This window comes from Symsagittifera roscoffensis, chromosome 9 (assembly GCF_963678635.1).
Source record: "Symsagittifera roscoffensis chromosome 9, txSymRosc1.1, whole genome shotgun sequence".
Lineage (NCBI taxonomy): Eukaryota > Metazoa > Xenacoelomorpha > Acoela > Convolutidae > Symsagittifera > Symsagittifera roscoffensis.
The window spans coordinates 7,828,345-7,845,280 of NC_087070.1; the positions used below are offsets into that span (position 1 = coordinate 7,828,345).

A 16,936-nucleotide genomic window follows, 5' to 3' on the forward strand; every position below is an offset into this window, starting at 1 on the left:
GTTTCATTTCTTTTTTATATTGGAAACTGAACTTTACCAACATGTTAAGTGAGCTAGGGCTCACTTAAATTTACATACAATAATAGTAATAATAATTTTTCAAAAAGAATCGTAAGAAGAATAATTCTTAAAAAATCATACTTCGCACCACCTAAGATACAAAAAGAAAGCTGCTAAGTAAAAAAAAGAACGAAAAAATTCAACAAGACTTTATTGGGTCCCCTACGCTCAAAACACCCCGCACCCGAAGTTTCATGGGTAATAATCGATTATAATGGATTTTCGTTGACTAAAATGTTGCCTATATAATCGATTATTATGTCAAATTTAGACCACGTAATCGATTTTAATCGATTATAATCGATTATTTTGGAAAAATTTAAATCCATTATAATCCATTATAATCGATTATAATCCATTTTTGTTTTCAATATAGTGGATTATTTTTTGTACATAAAATCCATGAAAATTGATTAAATTTTGTAAATAATGACTCTAATTTTTGCAACTTTATGCAGAACTTGAACGAACACGTTCATCTACGGGCGGCCAATATGTAGTAATTTTCCAAAAAGTGCCCAAAAACAGCATTTTTGACCAGCTCCTCACGTCAACCCCCACCCCTGTCCCAACGTACCCCCACCCCCCAACGTACCCCCCCCCCCCCCCCTCAACGTATCCACCCTCCCTCCCCAACGTACCCCCCCCCCCCCCCCACTTAACCCACGACGTACCCCTATCACGTACCCCCATCCCACATCCCCTCACGTACCGCCATCCCCCATCCCCCAACCACGACGTACCCCCCTCTCTCTCTCTCTCTAGTTAGGGGACATCTAAATCTAACTGTAGTACGGGTAAGCGTGGGGGAGTTGGTGTGGGATCTATAGGTAAATTTTTGTAATTTTTCATAACTCGATTGAAAATAGGAAAAAATGAAATTAAGCGAAACAAAGAGAAACAAAATAACTAACTTAAGCTTAGCGAAATTCTGAAAAAATGAAAACAACAAAAAGATTTGAATAAACAGATTATAATCCATTATAATCGATTAAAATGGATTATTTTTCTTTTGATAATTTTTTTTTGAAAATAATCGATTATAATCGATTATAATCGATTATATTGGGATTTTATTGCTTAAAAAAATATTATCATTATAATCCATTTTCAATCGATTATAATCGATTATTTTTGTTATTTTGTAGAGACTGACAATGAAAATCCAATATAATCGATTATTATCCATGAAACTTCAGTGCGGGACAGACACACACACAAATAATTTGTTGGTCAAATGAAATTGTATGAAGCTAGTGAGTCAATAAAACATAGGCTCAAACATATAACGCCAATAAAATAAGAAAATAAAAACACAAACAAGCGAAAAAAATTTCAAAAAACTCGAAGACTAAGAAATTGTTATTTAGTCTCTCTCACCCCGAAAAACACACACACAGACAAAACCTTCTTTGCTTTTCAAACGACGCTTTATGATGCCACTAAAAGCTGATATAAAAAAGGGCGAAACCTTTTATGCCGAGCAAGGAAAATTAAAAAGCCGAAGAAAAAACTTATATATTCAAATATATTTTCAAATATACTTTCAAATATATTTTTAAAGTCCCCCTCCCTCTCAAAACACATACGCGAAAATAAAAAAATTTTCGCTCGTCGAGCGGTATACCGCAATATGAGACCACAAGCCGATATAACTTAGGTCGATATATTTCAATCCGAGAAAAAAAAGAAAAACAAAAAATTGAAGTTTTAACAAACCGAGTTAACAAAATTACAACCAACATTAAAAAATGTCGAATAGGACAGATATTTAAAATGCTAACATGAGCTTTACCGGTTCACGTTAGCATTTTAGTAGCGGTAAAAATGTTGCGTTGAAAAACTTCCCGGAAATGAGTTCAGATTAAAAAAGTCTTGCGAACGAAGTTATTTACGGACAAAAGTCTAGTACCCGATTGCAATATCTTAAAAGGGCAATGATGATAGTAAAAATAATAATAATGATAATCATAATAATCATACTAATAATAATAATAATCATAGTAATAATCATAATCATAATAATCATAATAATAATAATCATGATAATAATAATCATAAAAATAATCTAATATTAATCAAAATAATAAAATGATGCCACACTCCGTCAACTATTACACAGTAAACCGTGGAGGAAATTATGAACTTTTAACTGATTTTTTCACTACTTTATTTACCAGGTGGTGCGCTATGACCTGTACGTGAATCTGCAGTGGAGAGACAGGAGGTTCCGGTTTGACCCCCGAGTGCCGAGTGTGACCTTTGAACATCAGTCGGTGGAGAGGGATGAGATGCTGTGGGTGCCCACCATCTACTTTCCAGACGGCATAAACGCCCAAGTGCCGGATGTCATGCGCACCAATATACAGGCTAGTGCTGGCAACATACGCCGGTCTAGGATCTGGCTCTTTTCCAGTTTCCACCCCCATTCGATTTTTTTCTGAAATTCATTACATGGAAGTCTTTTTAAAATTACTTTTCATGTATAAACTGCATTACAACGTGTCAGCGTGAACAGATGAAAATTTTTTTAGAGCATTTCCTAAATGCAAATTGCCTCGTGAACAGTTTTTGAGCGGCTTTTTTTTGCAGTTTTTTTACGATGGGGTGGGAAACTGGAAAAGAGCCCTAATTTTAAAACCCTATTCACAACTATTTTTATCATTTTTCTGTTATAGCTGATACTAAAACATTAGTGTCCACAAGTACAGTGGTTTTTGGAACAATTGTTCTAAAATAGTGCATTTGCCGTAGGGACCATTTTTGGACATAACTTTATGCCGATACTTAAGGAGGGGCGGTAAACTGGAAAAGCTGGGTTTATTTGACCTTTCTGTTTTATTTGACCGTCGCAATCGCAATTCGGCAAACATTCTCACTAATTTTTTTCTAAAACTTAAGGCAAAGAGGGGACCCTCTGAAGGTATCCGTGTGTCGAGTTTGGGACCATGGCTTTGTGCCATAATGAGTCATTCAAACTATTTGCATATCTTTAGCTAATTGTCCATGGAATACTAAACAGCAAGGAAGATCAAGGAAAAGTTGCAATGCTGTGAATTCCGCGACAACACTCATTTTCGCCTGTTGCAGAATCCGCTTACAATTCACAAAATGCACAGCTTGGCCTCGTAATGATGATGTTTTTGTTCTCTGCAGGTGCGTGTGTTTTCCAACGGGACCATCCGCTACAGTTCCAGGGCCCAGCTGGACAATGCATGTGTCATGTTCCTCGGACATTTTCCCCTCGATGTCCAACACTGCGAACTTTGTGTCGAGAGCTGTGAGTCTCCGATTCAAATAAAGAATGTTCAAATATCACCAATATACAATTTGACTAGCTAAAAGCTAAAAAAACATAAAAAAGAATTGAATTAAGACTGTTTTTTTTTCTATTGAACAAAATCAGTCAACAGGTCTTCGAATAAGCACGCACAACTAGGCAAGTATCTAATTAAGAATGAAGATGAAATTAAACTGGCTAAAAATACAGCTCACATCAGATTGAAATGTTTTATTTTGTCGAGATGTCTCTATTCTATACAAAACGATATTTCCAGCGTCTTGAAGTCCCTAGTCGACCTTTTATGCTCATCGTTGAAAGATGTTATGAGATCCCTTTCAGGATTCGATTCCCTCAGACGGCCTTATGGTCTCTAAGTCTGGTATTACCATGCAACTAAAAATTGCACTATGTTAAAGTTTGTCATTCGCAAAAATGTTCCCATATTTTTTCATTTCTTAATAAGAAAAGTTCTAGCATATCGCGACTGGTGGTGAACCCGAGACCCATTTTTGTTCTGAAAGGATCTAATCTTAAGGCACCGAGAACCCTAATCGACCTCGAATGCGTATCCTTGTAAAATCTTATACGATTCTACAAAAATGTTTGTAACCAGGGGCGGATTTAGGGGGGGGGGGGGGGGGGCTTACGCCTCTTCCTCAGGGATTCGACCCCCTGCCGACCCAAAGGGTCCCCCTTTTGGCACTTTTAAGAAATCCAGTTTTGACCGACCAACCTTAATTTTTTTCTTAGACGCCAATATATACTAATTTTGAGGGATGAGTGCGCGCCAAAAAAACGCATTTTTTCGGTCAAAATTTTCCAAAAAGTGCCTAAAAACGCCTTTTTGGCCTATTTTTTCAAAAATTTTGCCTTCGGCGCACAAATTTTGGCCAAAATAGGAATAAAACAGTGCTTTGGGAGAGCTCGAAAAATCAATTTGGTCGACCTAAAAAGAAAAAAAGTCGACAAAATTTTCGAAAATTTTTTGAAAATCCGCCCCCCCCTCGAGAAAATCCTAGTTCCGCCCCTGTTTGTAACAATCCTATAAGATAGATATTCGAGTTCGACTAGGGTGATGATGTGTGTTCCTGTAAATTGCCGCTCGCGACTATTTAGAAAAGACTTTTTTGACCATTTTTTGAACTTTTCGGAATGTTCGACTCGAGTAAACGACTGAAGTTAATGTCAACTGAAGTCAAACTTTCCGTTTTCTTGTACTTGGTTAATTCGATTTCTAAGCCTAATTGACAATTGAATGAAAAGCTCAAAAACTATCAAAAATCGTTTTCTTAATGGTAGCTGATTTTATGATTTTAACCTCCAATCCTTTGATAGAACACTTTAATCGCAGGCTCTCACTTGATTTAATTCTAAGCAACCTTTCTTAAGAAAAATTCTTCCAGCTTACGAGCTGTGTTGGTTAAGAATTAAGCTGTTTGGTTTTGAATTTCAAGCACTTTTTTAAATGTTTGTTTTTTAACCGAGAGTATCGCCCCAACCTTGCAAGCAAGGATTAAGATCATGACGGGACTCGAACTACCGACCTTTCGACTGAGAGGCGGAGAGCTACAAAGTCACTTCACCAAATCTCCTAATTAAACTAGTTATAATTCAGCTGTTAATCAGTTATAAGCCAGCTGTTGTTTCTCAGACACGCACACTGTGGAGGAAGCGGAGTTCCACTGGCGGGAGAGGGGGGCGGTGGTGTTCGGGGAGAGACTGAGGAAGTACTCTGAGTTGCCCATGACTGCCCACTTTACAGTCAGCAACCCATCCTACAACGAGGTGGGATATCAACCAGCCGAAGTATCAACCAGCCGAAAATATTTAAGCGTTATATAATAGTTGTGTAACCCTTATGAAACAGAATTGAAAGTCATGCAAATTTCATTGATGTGACGTAACGTTTCGGCCAACTTTTATACTCGGCGCATTTTCGGTTGGCTTATACTTCGGCTGGTTTTTCTACTCTCTACAACGAGGCCAGACATATATCAGCAAACAAGTGGTACTTCATCGCCATCCCTATTAAGAATTTTTTTTTTTGCGCTCAGAGACGTCTGAAAACAGGCATAATTTTTGCATATTCAAATCATTATGCATTTCTAGTGTAGATCATTAACTTGACTAATGGCATAACTTGTCTTATAATCCAGACTGGTTTTTTTAAATGATTATTTATAAAAATTAGTTGATGAATGTGGACCTATACTGGAAACAAATTTATCATTATTATTAAGTCAGATTGGTACAACTGTTTCGATGTTTAACTATTATTATTTCTTGCAATTTTACCAAAGTCAATCATTTTTGCTAAGAAAACAGAAAGAAAACTGAGAAAAAACGAAACAGTTCTTGTTTTTGAATTTTTGCTTGTATTATGGGTGTATACGGGATATTCTCGAGGGAGCGGCTTTAAAAAAAACTTTCAAAGTCTTCCCTTTCTATATAGGATGACCCAACTTATTTCCCGAGGTCTCTTAAAGCACTTTTAATATACTATTTTGAAAATCTTCTGCTTCGAAAGCAAGTATTGAAAAAAATGGTAAAAAAGAAAAAAATTATGTGTTCGAGCACTTTTTGAAAACCTAAAACTAAAAGTAGCATTTTTTAGCGCGCGATCCCCTCCCCCCCCCCTCCCCCCCCCCCCCCCCCTCTAAGACGAGGGGTTCAAAGCGGCTTTTCTTGTGTTTTTTGCCTTTCTTACACTTCCATTTCATTTCACGACAGAGTATACGTCATTTCGACAGTGGAAACTACAGTCGACTGTGTGTGAACATAGTGTTTGAGAGGAAACTACTCCACTATATTCTGGCAGACTACCTGCCGAGTGGCATGATTGTCTGTCTCTCCTGGGTGTCCTTCTGGGTCTCGCCAGACCTCATTCCCGCCCGCGCCTCCCTCTCAATCACAACTGTACTCGCCATCATCACACTCATAGGCGGCACACAACAGAGGTAGCATTTATAATTTATTAACTGATTGTTAATTAATTAGGATCTTGTTAAATGATTATAAATGGTTACTTATTTATTATTAATGAATTAGGATCTTGTTATTTAATTTCCTCCCCCCTTGAAAAGGGGGAAAAATTGTTGCAAAAGGTGCAACATTCGTATATGCTTAACATTCAATTCTTTCTTAATATGGGGCAAATTCGCTACAAGCTAACACGAGGGAGGTCATAGTTAACAAGATCCATTAATTAGATGCAGGTTATAAATAACTTGTAATTTTATTATTATATATTATACTAATTAGAAGCCCATTGTAGAAAAAAAAATTTAATGCCGGTGTCAGCCAACAATTGATGTAAAATAGTATCAAAAAGAGGAAGGAGGGGGGACTTTTGAAAATATTTGTGGCAACCAGAATTGAAAAGAGTTATTCAATAGCAAATGGATTACAAAAAAAGACAGGGAACATTTGTTTGAAAGAGAGGCTTGCTTTACTTCAAAAGAGCATGAATACAGTGAAAGGGATTTAGAAGATGAAGAATAATTGATTGGTAATGATTGGACAGACAGCTGGCAAATTTGAATAACCTCTCGCTCGATTTCTTTTAGTCTCGAAGGCTCCCAGTCTAGACTGAGTAACTCCCTTTGCACATAAAGTAATTGTTTTAACGGTGTGATGATGCACAACTGTTTTTGAACTCTCCTATGGCTATTTAAGGATGTCAGGTTCTTTTGATGGCTACATATTTGGTGTTAATACTCAACCTTGTAAAATATCTCGTTACACCACAAAATTGATGCCCAGGTAAGGTGATTGAAGGTGGCCCAAATTGATGCTCAAAAATGAGCAAAGTTTGAAATTACTCCCCCCACGCACACACACCTTTGAAACTCAATTTTGAAAAAAAAATCATCAACAAGCAACCAAATCCAACCAGACAAAGGAACAGCATCAAGCCCTAAAACACCTCCACCGAAAAACATCGGAAAATCGATCTCCTAATCATTAAACAGACGAGCATTAGAACCCCAAAAATAATTCAAGCCTGTCATAACGAAAGCAAAGAAGACGCAACTAGAAAAGCAACGAAACATAGAGGAGGCCGAAAAAGCAAAATTTTAAGCGAAAAAACTAACTGATAAATGCAGCCGTACAAAAAAGTGTAAAAGCGCAAATACACAAGACATCCCATTTGAGTCCGACACTTCCATATCTCTCTCTTCCGACTCAGACCTCAACCGAAAAAAGCCATCGCCACAAAAACCAGCCGCCAAAGATATTGACACCAAACGCACCCCAGAGGACTTCACACTGGACTGACGCCGCTCAACCAGGATCCGAACAAGTACGCTTGCCAGGAAATTCGGCAATTTTATCCCTATTAACCAAAATGATGACCGGGACACGATCACAAAAAACGTAGTATGCCAAGTCCAGATAGTACCAGCCAAGAAACCAGTCACTACAAGGGAGGAGCCAAACATGGAAATCGTCGCCGTGTCATCTTCCATAGAATACACGGAAGTCCAAATGGGTTTGCCAACACCGGAAAACTTCCGGGCAGACAGTACAAAAAACTGACAACAAATTAACAAACACCAGCTTATTCAAGTCCAGAGGCGATCAGCAGCTTGCACAAGGCCCACAAATGCAGCCAGAAAGAGCAATTAGCTCATGTTACGTGACCGACCGACCACAAAAAACGACCACACCTGACGCAGCATACCTGACGAACTTCGACACGGCAGTGAGCATTGTACTATCGAAATCTCGAAGGAACTCGATGAAATTCCAAAGAGAACGCAATAAAATTCCAAAAATGAAATTCCAAAGAGAAGACACACACACACACACACACAAAAAACAATATTCTTCAAAAACAGATGGCAAGAAAAACGAAGACCAACAAAAGTAATCACATACAGAGGAATTTATGATGGAATCATCATTTCAAAAAAGGGGGAATGTTATCCGGACGGACATGATAGAATATCCACAGGAAAGATCAGTTTCCCTACAACAAAACATAAAACTATATTTAGATTACCACCTGATGCTACATACAAAAACCAATTGATATATATACTTAAACTATAGAAGTCTGACATAAATACGTACTTCTTAAACTTCATCAAGTATGAACTAGTTATTATGAGTTACTGTCACTCACATGCTTTCGAGGTCAGATCCGAAAATCTTCAGATTTAACTTAAACTGAATGAATTTGAGTTGATTGAACTCTTCTTATTTTTTAACCGTCTCCAAATAGACTTGACGTTACTTACTGACACCGTGGGTGTAACAGTGGAGATGAAGAAAAAGAGCCGAAGTTGGCTCTTTTTCCTCCCACCCCACCTCACACGAGCATCAATTTTATGGTTTAACAAGTGGTTTTACAAGGTTGATTATGATGACCAAATATGTTTGTCATGGCCTAATTAGTCTGCATGTAAATTTTCATGACAATTGGAAAATGTGAATTGTAAATTTTTTTACAAAAATTTGCAGGCGGGGGGAGGAAAAAGACCCGGAAGCTGAAGTGTGAGGTGTTTCTATGTTTGTTCAGGTTCCCGAGTGTGTCGGATTTGAAGGCACTGGACATCTACTACTTCATGTGTTTCCTCTATGTCTTCCTCTGTCTACTGGAGTTCGCAGCTGCCAGCTACAGAGCCAAACGCATGCCACCCAACCAGAAGTCCATAGATGTGAGTCATCATTTCAGATACCATTTTGGAATGAGGGCGATTTTTTCATTTTGGAGTTGGAAGGGGGCTATATCTTGCTGGGGAAGAGAGCATAATGCGAATGACACTAAATTTAATACGCATATGCACCTGTAAGTCCAAATGTATCTATATAAGTATAAGCACCTGCACAATTACAAACACTTACGCACATACACGAATTAACATTTGAAGGGGTCTTCAACCCCCACCCCACCACGATATCGGAAAATCAACTTTTTGAAATTTTCACTCCTAACAAGAATCTGCATCTATGAATTCAATTGCTTATAAGAATTCTACATATTAATTGTTTTCTAAGAAGAATCTTAAAGAATCTTCCAAAAAGACTTTGAATTTTATTAAGACCCGGGTGTTTATTAATTGCTGAATTAGTTCATTAGTGGAAATTCTTTATTAGGGGCTAAAAATTATAGTTAACAAGACCTAGAAAAAAATTTCTATCCCCCCTCCCACTTGAAAAAACTGGTATTTTGAGTTTCATTCCAACCTTGTAAAGCTACTCATTGCACCAGAAACTACCCATAAACACCATGTTTTTGTGAGGTGGGGAAAAAGAAAAAAGCCTTGATTTGGAATGAAAATTTTTTTTACAGCTGTCAAACTAAATTATTGTGAACAAATAAAGAGAAAAAGCCTAAAACATGGTTTTCATACATTTTTGCAAAACCTAAGTAAACTTGTCGTAACTTGTAGTATTTTGTCTTGTTGCAGCTCAACTTTATTTTCTCTTCTTAAAGAAAAATCCACAAATAATCGATTTTTTTTCTTTTTTTTTCTCCACTTTTTCTCCAAATTCATTTGCCGCAATTGTTACACCCCCCCCCCAAGAAAACCCCTGAATATTTTCCCGTTTTTCCGTTTGTCTGTTCTGTTTAGTTATAATTTTTCCATTCTATTCTGTTCCATTGTGTATCATCATAGTGGTAGTTAGTACTGCACATTAACTCTGTTTTCGATTAACTTTATTCCTTAGTCCTCGCGAGGGGGACTTTATGGAAATAGACAAGGATCCTGGGGTCAGACCAGAACTATTCATAGACCCCTGCAGGTAAATCATTATTAGACTAACCAGGCTGTAATAGAAATGTGTGAGTAACAATTCGTCACAAGCGAAAAGAATTAGCAAATCGTTAAATACTCTAACTAATTATAACTAATCGTTACCTGATTTCAAAACGCAAAAAATGTGCGTTTCTATGCAGAAAATGTGGCAAAAAGAAGTGAATCGTCCAAAAACAACATTTATACGCCTTGAATTTATTGTTCCGACTTTCGTTACGGAAGTAACGGAATATTTGTGCACGGGGTGGGTTTTTTTCTTCAGACAAATTTCGACTTTTTAAGAAGCCATTTTTGACAAAAATTTTTTATGTCATTTAAAAGTTATTGTTGCCTTGAGCTTGATTTTGAAAAGGTATTTCACTTGTTATTTTTTTCGTAAAGTTATGAGGTTTTAAAGATTGCCATTTTGGCCATTTTGACCAATTTGGGACAATTAACGCGCGATATAATTCGCGCTATTAACGCGTAAGCGGAGATTTAATCCATCTTAGAAATCGTTCCAAATTGGATGAAGGAAGCTTAATTGCGATAATTGATTTGTTACTTGGAGCAAAATCAATCAGTTTGTACTTTGGCGTGTGGGGGGATGATTTTGACAAAAAATCTAAAAAAAAAACACTTTTTTTTGTTACATTTAATTTTTTCTAGTTATAACTGCTGCGTATACCTTAAAAGGCAGTCGGAACATTCAGGGCTTCGCCCTGATACGGTCAGTCTTGTTTAGTTTGATGTGAAATATAACAATCTTTAGCACTGCTGCTAGTCTGATTGAGAATTTTAATCTGATATTTAACGCGTTCTATATGCAGCAAGTGTACTTGGTTATCATGCACTTAGCTATAAAAATGTCGACCACTAAATGATGTGTTTCGAACTTTTAATTTTTTTTTGGAAGTTACATCGCTGGATTAAGATGATACACGCGATATCATCCCTCCACATGCGATATGAAGTACAAAGTGATAGACTTCGCTACTAGTAACAAATCAATTATGGCAAATAAGAGTCCTTGAACCCATTTGGAACGATTTCTAAGACGGATTAAATCTCGGCTTACGCGTTAACGGCGCGAAATATATCGCGCATTAATTGTCCCAAACTGACCAAAATAGCAATCTTTAAACCCCCATAGATCTACGAAAAATGATCACAGGTGTAATATCTTTTCAAATTTAAGCTCAAGACAACCATACCTTTTGAATGATATGAAAAATTCCGTCAAAAATGGTTAGTTAAAAATTCAAAATTTGTCTGAAGCAAAAACCCACCCGAGCACAACTATTCCATTACTTTCCTTATGAAAGTCGGAACAATAAGGGATAGAGTTTTACCAGAGGCTAAAAAACCGAAAATGACTCTATTGAAAAACAAAACTACCTCAACATCTGCCGTGTTAGAAATCGATTGAAGAACAAAGTGGTCGCCTTTGATTAAACAAACCAATAAGTGCGATCAGTGTTTTGTTCTCAGCGTTTTTACTTTGAATATTACACTATCGCAACACTAAGATATTTGGGGGAATAAGTAGGAAGACCCCCAACAAAAACAACCACTTATACAAACCACCTCAAAAATTTTGGTCATAGAAAAACTTTTGATGGAATCAGACGATGGAATCTACAAATTACCAAAACGCGATTGTTAAGCGTGTCGCTTGTAAAGAGTTGGGGATCAAACGAGACGTCGCTTTCATTGAATGGCATGAATTTACAGGAAGCGTAACTATCTATCAAAACTTTGAAAACTACTAACACTTTTGTTGTTTAAATTTTACCCTCAGTGCAAAAACATGCAACATAAATGGAAACAGAAGCTACAAAAAGTAACAAAAAGCAAAATAACCCGAGTCAAAGAGATTGTTAAGTAGATCTAAAATTTCAACCGTTTCGGCCGAAAAAGTTTTGTCTCGACTAAATTCGGGTATATTTATATTTCAACTTTTGCAAAATTCTGCCAAGATCATGGATTAATGGATTGTTTATTTGTCACGCGGATAATCCAAGATAAGCCACGATCTTGGCAAGATTTCCCATGAGCGAAACAATGGGAAGTCAAAGTGTACCCGAATTCGGCCGAGATGGTCGAAACAGACCTTTGCTGGTTAAGACGGTTGAAACATAAATTAAAATCTTGAACCAGGAAATGAATAAATTACGCATTAAGTGAAAAATTTCAATAGTTTTTTAAACTTAAATTTAAAAAAAATGGTAAAATTTTTCAATTTATAGAAGATTTGTTCGTTCAATTGGTAATAGTGACAATTTTAATAATTGTTTTACCAATTAGCATAAAATGAATATATTTCTGTTTTTCTGCTCTTGGATCCTTTCTGCTCTTAGACCATTCTGCGTATTGCTCGGGCTCCGTTCTTTAAATTCAATGCCAGTATCGTGTGTCATATTTGTACACCGATATAGCCATTTGTTTTCTCTATCATTAGACAGGTAACTCTGTTTTGCTTTGCTGTAATGAGAACTTAGAAAAGCATCGGTATCAGAAAAGTGTGCAACACAACTGAAGAAATTTTTAAAAGTAGCAGATGCGAATTGCAAATAAAATTCTTTGAGTTTTCCTGAAAATTGATTAATTTTATGTCAAAGTAAATCAACCTGAAAGTAATTAATCACCCTTTGCAAGCCCTTTGCTAAGAGAAAACTGAAGAAGGAATGTGCAAAATAGAAGTCTGAGTTCTTAAAGCTTCGATGATTTTAAGTTAAAATATAGGAAAGGAACCAAGGAACAATTATTCTGAAAGTGAAGAAAGTTTGTCTTCTAACAGATCAGGACGAGAAAAAATTAGATCACAATTCCTTTCCGAGCGAACTTCTAGTAGCAGCTTTAATGAGTTTTAATTTATTTTTAATCCCCTTAATGAATAGTACTTATTCATATTGATGTTTTTAACGAAAAGTGTTGTAATTTTTTTGGGTAAACAAAATTTGTGTAAAGATAATCTTTTCATAAAGTTTTTCATTATAAAACAAAAAGCAGGACTTTTGAAAGCATTCGCTTTCAAACACACCCATTAAATACGAAATGAAAAAATAACACTTGACTCAAAAGTTAAAAAAGAAAAAATAACAGTGAAAATAAAGAACTGTCATTGTTGTTTTTGCAATTTTATTTAGATCTATTTAAAAAAATATTCAAGAAACAACTTGCCGAAAATTGAAACACCTGCAAGATCATTCAATCGTATATTCCCAGTCCTGAAGCGTGGAAATTTTTATGTAATTTTGTCCAATTTTAAGAATTTCAAGTTTCTCTCATAGTGTTTGATGGTTTTTCTCGAGACCATTTTCGAGTTTATAACTAGCCGTTTTTGACCCAATTTTTATAAAACATCCGAAAAGTATTGTTGTTGGTCTCCTGAGCTTTATTTCAGAAAGATATTTTACCAGTGTTTTTTTTTGTAAAGTTATGGAGGTTTGAAAATTGTCATTTTGCAAAATTGGAATAAATAAGGTGCGATATATTTCATTCTATTAACGCGTAAGCGGACTATTAATTGTTCCGACTTTCGAAGAAAACGGATTATTTATGCTCGGTGGGGTTTATTTATTCAGTCAATTTTCACCGATCGAAATAATAAATTTGAACAAAACGTTTTCCCCATTGAAGATATCGACTTCCTGAGTTCAAATGTAATGAGATATTTCACCTCCGATGATTTTTTGTGACATTCTGGGGGTTTGAAAATAGCCAAATTTGACATGTTCTGCACAAAATTATGAAGAGTTTATTCATAATGCTGAGAGCGTAACTCGAATTATTTTTGCGTGTTGACTTATCCCGCTCAACAGAATCGATCTAAATTGAATTGAGGCTAGCTAATTGGTCGTAATAATTTCGTACGACTCAAAATTTTACACTTTGATATTGTCCAAAATGTATACGTTTTCAGTACGTTTTTTTCCCAAAAACTATTCGATATGAATTAAGGGACAGTCGGAACATTCAGGGCTTTGCCCTGATACACGAGCAGCCTTGTTCCAAGTTGATTTGAGGGACTTGCTTGCTGATCTTTTTTTTACTTTGCTATATGCGATATATGTTGCTCTGTTTTCTAAACAGCATATATTATAAGCAATGCGAAAAAAGCATTGATTTTGAATAGCAATGGGACCACTATGAGTCGCTCATTCGTGCTGTGTTTCGGATTCGAGAAAGATATTCGTATAAGCGCGTCAACATTTCAATGTCAATAAAACTACTATGAAAATGCTTGTTTATCAAACTAATATACCGCTAGATAATCTTGCATATCCTGTTACTCTAATACTTTTATCTGTTTTTGTTCCGACTTTCGATACGAAAGTAACGGAATATTTATGCTCGGGGTGGGTTTTTTTTTCTTCAGACAAATTTCGACTTTTTAACTAGCCGTTTTTGACGGATTTTTTTTTATTATTCAAAAGCTATTGTTGTCCTGAACTTGAATTTGAAAAGATATTTCACCTGTGATCATTTTTTGTAAAGTTATGGGTGTTTAAAGATTGCCATTTTGGCCAATTTGGGACAATTAACGCGCGATAAATTTCGCGCTATTAACGCGTAAGCGAGATTTAATCCGTCTTAGAAATTGTTCCAAATTGGTTCAAGGAAGCTTATATGCCATAATTGATTTGTTAATAGGCGCAAATTTTATCACTTTGTACTTAATATGACGTGTGGGGGGATGTTTTTACATAAAATCTCAAATTTTTTCAAAAATTTTTTAAATTTTTTTTTATTACATTGAAATTTTTCATCTTATTATTGCTCCATAGACCTTGAAAGGCAGTCGGAACTTTCAGGGCTTCGCCCTGATACGAGCAGCCTTGTTACTTTTGCTTCCAATCAACGCTTCCCATTTCTTAAAGCTGCAAAAAAACTGCAGAAATAATCGGACTCAATGAGATAAGTTCACAAAAATTTATTTCATTGAACGTTTTGACTTTGATATAATTTTTGTTTTCATTTTTTTCTGTCCCGACTTTCGAAAATAGCGTGGAATAGTTATGTTAGTTGTGTTTTTTTTGTCAATTTTTGGCTTTTTAATTAAGCGTTTTTGACAGATTTTTTTTAGCATCTGAAAAATATTGGTTAGGCAACCCTGAAATTTTGAGCCTTGAGTCGTATGAGCTAACTCCCTTCAAAAATTCTAAAATGCTCATTTGTTGTGTTCTGGCACGCTTCGGCTATCTACATTTGTCAAAACATTTCTTCAGCAAAAGCTATTAGATACCAATTCAGGGGCATTTGGAACATTTAGTGCTTCACCCTGATATACCAGCGGTCTTCTGTGATGAAGAACTCGTCTCGTTGATATTTAGTGAGTCTAGAAACTTAACTCTCTTGAAGAACATTATCAAAAAAAATTGAAAGTATTTTTAATCTTTTCATAATGATTCTGGATTCTTTCCTCATTTCGAGGGGTTTATTGGGACAACGTTCGATTGTATGTGTTTGTTTCAAATTAACTTTTTTATATAGGCTATTAAAATTTATTATCATAGCCTATCATCATAGATTTTAATAGCCTATGAATAAAAAGTTAATTTGAATAGCCCTAAAAATCAAAGCGAGAAATTGTTTCGATACAGTTCCATAAATGATGGATCTAAAAAGTGAAGTTCGAAGCTTAGTAACAACATTCAATGAAACCACTAAAAAACACTAAAAATTTAAGATTTAAAAACACAAAGATTTTTAAAACAAAATTTAGCGATATTTCTTTTGAAAAGAAAAAAAAATATATTCACTTGGACGCTTTTTTGTTTCCATTACTTCAGGTGTACAAGCGGTGTATCAAATCTTGAATCTGTTGGGTATAATAATTTTCTGACTCTTGAAGACATTTAAAGAAATAATAAAAAGCAGTTTCCGGATTCTGCGTTAGTAAGTTATCTTTGCACATTGATTATGCTGATTATGGAAACATGTTCTTTTCATGTTATATAACTCCAGCATGTTCGCGTAAATTTGTCCCAACTAACAACGCCAATGTTTCCCTATGGGCTTAAATCTATATGTAAGTAGCAGCAGGACAATCAATTGCGGCAAAAAAAAACATTTCGCTTTTTATCGATTCAAAATTGGCTCAATTTTACGCTTTCAACAATTTTCTATCATTTTTTTGCGGAACAAAATTTATTGAGCGGTTTTCAGTGTTTTTTCTTCAAATTTTTAGGGTTTTTCTATGCTTCAAACATGGATTGGGTCTTGTTAACTAGTCCCCCCTTAACCCTTTTAAGGCGGTGAAAATGTGAGAGGTTTTAAGACTTCTCTAGATTCAACAAACACCCACCTAAACGGTGCGACTTTTAATTATACAGTTTGCTCATGAAACGAAGAACAAAACTTTTAAATGCTGAATTGTTGAACTAGTCATTAATGGGGATCGAAAAAAAAATTTCGCATCAAAGGTGTAATACTTAACAAAGTTACATAGAATGAACGTAGATTAATTTTTAGGCCTGTATTACGTGTTGTAGCCGATTTTTTGTTAATCGTTTCAGGAATTTTCATTGAAATCTGTAAATTTTTAGATCTTCGTTTGTTTTTCAGGTGAGTTTGGCAGACATAGGGGCCATGGCACTCAAAATGACCGCTGTCAGCACAATAGATGAAGAGGATGAACTTGGAGGTACCAAAAAAAAACAACAGAGCGGATAAAAACTTCTACCGGATTTTTATACTGAATCCATTTTTTCTAGGACCGTTGGCTGTTTTTTTAAAATTTTTTGTAAGACTAATTGAAATGGACAATGTAAGAAAAAAAAACACGAAAAAACTGTCGTTTTGCACAAAGTTAAAAATCCATGGCCTTTTCAGTAAATTTTTT

The 16,936-nt window shown here is 35.6% G+C and overlaps 1 protein-coding gene across 1 annotated transcript in view; it reads left to right on the forward strand.

Annotated features, from left to right (window-relative positions):
• LOC134854053 (gamma-aminobutyric acid receptor subunit beta-3-like) overlaps positions 1-16,936 on the forward strand; it is a 34,099-nt gene that overhangs the window by 15,163 nt on the left and 2,000 nt on the right. Inside the window, exons 2-7 of the mRNA XM_063870124.1 lie at positions 2,241-2,429; positions 3,217-3,340; positions 4,995-5,128; positions 6,074-6,300; positions 8,868-9,006; positions 16,660-16,738. Coding sequence (XP_063726194.1) covers positions 2,241-2,429; positions 3,217-3,340; positions 4,995-5,128; positions 6,074-6,300; positions 8,868-9,006; positions 16,660-16,738 — 892 coding nt within the window. The remainder of the gene's footprint in view (positions 1-2,240; positions 2,430-3,216; positions 3,341-4,994; positions 5,129-6,073; positions 6,301-8,867; positions 9,007-16,659; positions 16,739-16,936) is intronic.